The following is a 1,854-nucleotide window of genomic DNA, read 5'->3' as shown; positions in this document are numbered from 1 at the left end:
GAGAGAGAGAGAGAGAGAGAGTGTGTGGAAGAGAAGGGGGGAGGGGCAGATACTATGTGTCATTCTCGTAATGTGAAATGAAGGTTGCAATAATACATTATAGATAAACCTTTGTAGATCTAAATGAAGGTGTTCAGAGACACGATACGAACAGAGTAATAAGTGAATCAAAGGTATACTCTTAATGCCCGGAGGTAGTATTTGTGTTAAATATGCGATTGCTAAACGATCTTATAAATCCAAAAAGACATTTTTAAAGCAGAGAACGCTTGGTTATTTTTGAGAACACCGATGCTCGATGTAAGAAGAAATATTCAATTGTGTTAAGAATGAACAAGAAAAATTCAGAGCCCACTCAGTTTTAAATCAACTTTGCCACATTTGACACACATAATAATCCCAACCAGAGCACAATGAACTGAAATAGAAATAGAAATGAAGAGAGGGATTGAGAGATGTGTCCCGCCCTTCAGCACAGCCCGGGGCATCTAGTGTAACACTAGAGTAGGCGCTGAAATCGAAAATCGAATATAAACAGCTAACAAACATCATCATGATTGATTTTGTAGACTATCATCATCATCATCATCATCATCATCATCATCATCATCATCATCATCATCATCATCATCATCATCATCATCATCGTCATCATCATCATCACCACATTTCTTGACATGTATAGCCATCTTTCTTAAGGAGCAACAATTACAGCAGCAGCAGCAACGACTTTTAAGTCAAGTAATATTTTCAACCATAACAATGTCTAACAATCTTAAGTCGTAAGTAACATCTGGCACCACTAAAATAGGACAGGAGACCAAAAAAAAAAAAAGACAAAAAAAAGAAGTGGAATATAAATATTTAGTTTACCTAGGCTGATTAGCACAAGGACAGGAAGCAGGAGATCCTGAAACATGTTGCTGGCTTGTTGCGTGCTGTCAGTCAAATTCTGGCGTGTTCCTCACAGAAGCGACCGCTATTTGGACCTTCTGTCCTTCGCTCGCTGGACCTTCTCTCCTTATCGCACATTATTTTGTCCCGGATGCGTGCTGTGTGTCAGAAGATTACAATAACCTGATAACTATTCAACTCTTTGCGTCTTATGAAACAGCAAAGATTATTTTAAAAAAACCGTTTCTACTGTATCTTTTTATCCCCCCCCCTATTTTCTCCCTATCTGTCTATGTATAATACATGTATTAACAGGCCCATTGGTGAAGATGAAGAGAGATTACGGCCAAAACTTGGTTTTTGATTAATGTTTTTTAATATTTACATGAAAGTAAAACTTGAGTTGCAACTTTTCAAATAAAGCCTTCGGCATAAAGATCTCTGTATCTCTTTATCTATCAGTCTATCTTAGACACAACGTTTCAAACGCCAGAAGCACAAATGAATGATCATGGTCATTATCATGGAACACCAGTCTGTGATGTAGTGGTTAGGCTCTTTGCTGTCCCACGTTGAGGCCGAGTTCGACTCCCGTATGAGAATGGTCTTTATTGAGTGTTTCGGTGTTTCTACTGTGATGTTGTATTCCTCTCAGCCCGGGTTCGAAACCCACCTCCGAAATTAAAAGATCAAAATTCTTTTGATGGGGATGTAAAACGTTCCCATGAACAGTGTTTTTTCCTTCTAAAAACTATGAGCTGATGATCGACGCTGGCCTCTGTCTTTCGTTTCTTCTTTGCGTTCTGTGCCAGGCCAGGCAACGATTAGTGTTTTATGATTAATACATATTTGGTTTACAACTTAACGCGGTTTGTAGAAAACGAGAGAGAAAGAGAGAGAAAGAGAGAGAGAGAGAGAGAGAGAGAGAAAGAGAGAGAGAGAGAGAGAATGAGAGAGAGA

At 38.8% G+C, this 1,854-nt stretch overlaps 1 protein-coding gene across 1 annotated transcript in view; it reads right to left on the bottom strand.

Moving 5' to 3' along the window:
- The window catches only part of LOC101852671 (macrophage mannose receptor 1), a gene marked incomplete at its 5' end in the record, with an annotated part of 3,959 nt that extends 2,907 nt beyond the window's left edge, over positions 1 to 1,052 (bottom strand). Inside the window, 1 exon segment of the mRNA XM_005092798.3 lies at positions 874 to 1,052. Within this exon segment, the coding sequence (XP_005092855.1) occupies positions 874 to 919 (46 nt within the window).
- Positions 1,053 to 1,854: the final 802 nt, after the last annotated feature.

The sequence above is a fragment of the Aplysia californica genome, unplaced genomic scaffold, assembly GCF_000002075.1.
Source record: "Aplysia californica isolate F4 #8 unplaced genomic scaffold, AplCal3.0 scaffold00053, whole genome shotgun sequence".
In the NCBI taxonomy this organism is placed as follows: Eukaryota; Metazoa; Mollusca; class Gastropoda; order Aplysiida; family Aplysiidae; genus Aplysia; species Aplysia californica.
This window is presented reverse-complemented; position numbering and strand designations above follow the sequence as displayed.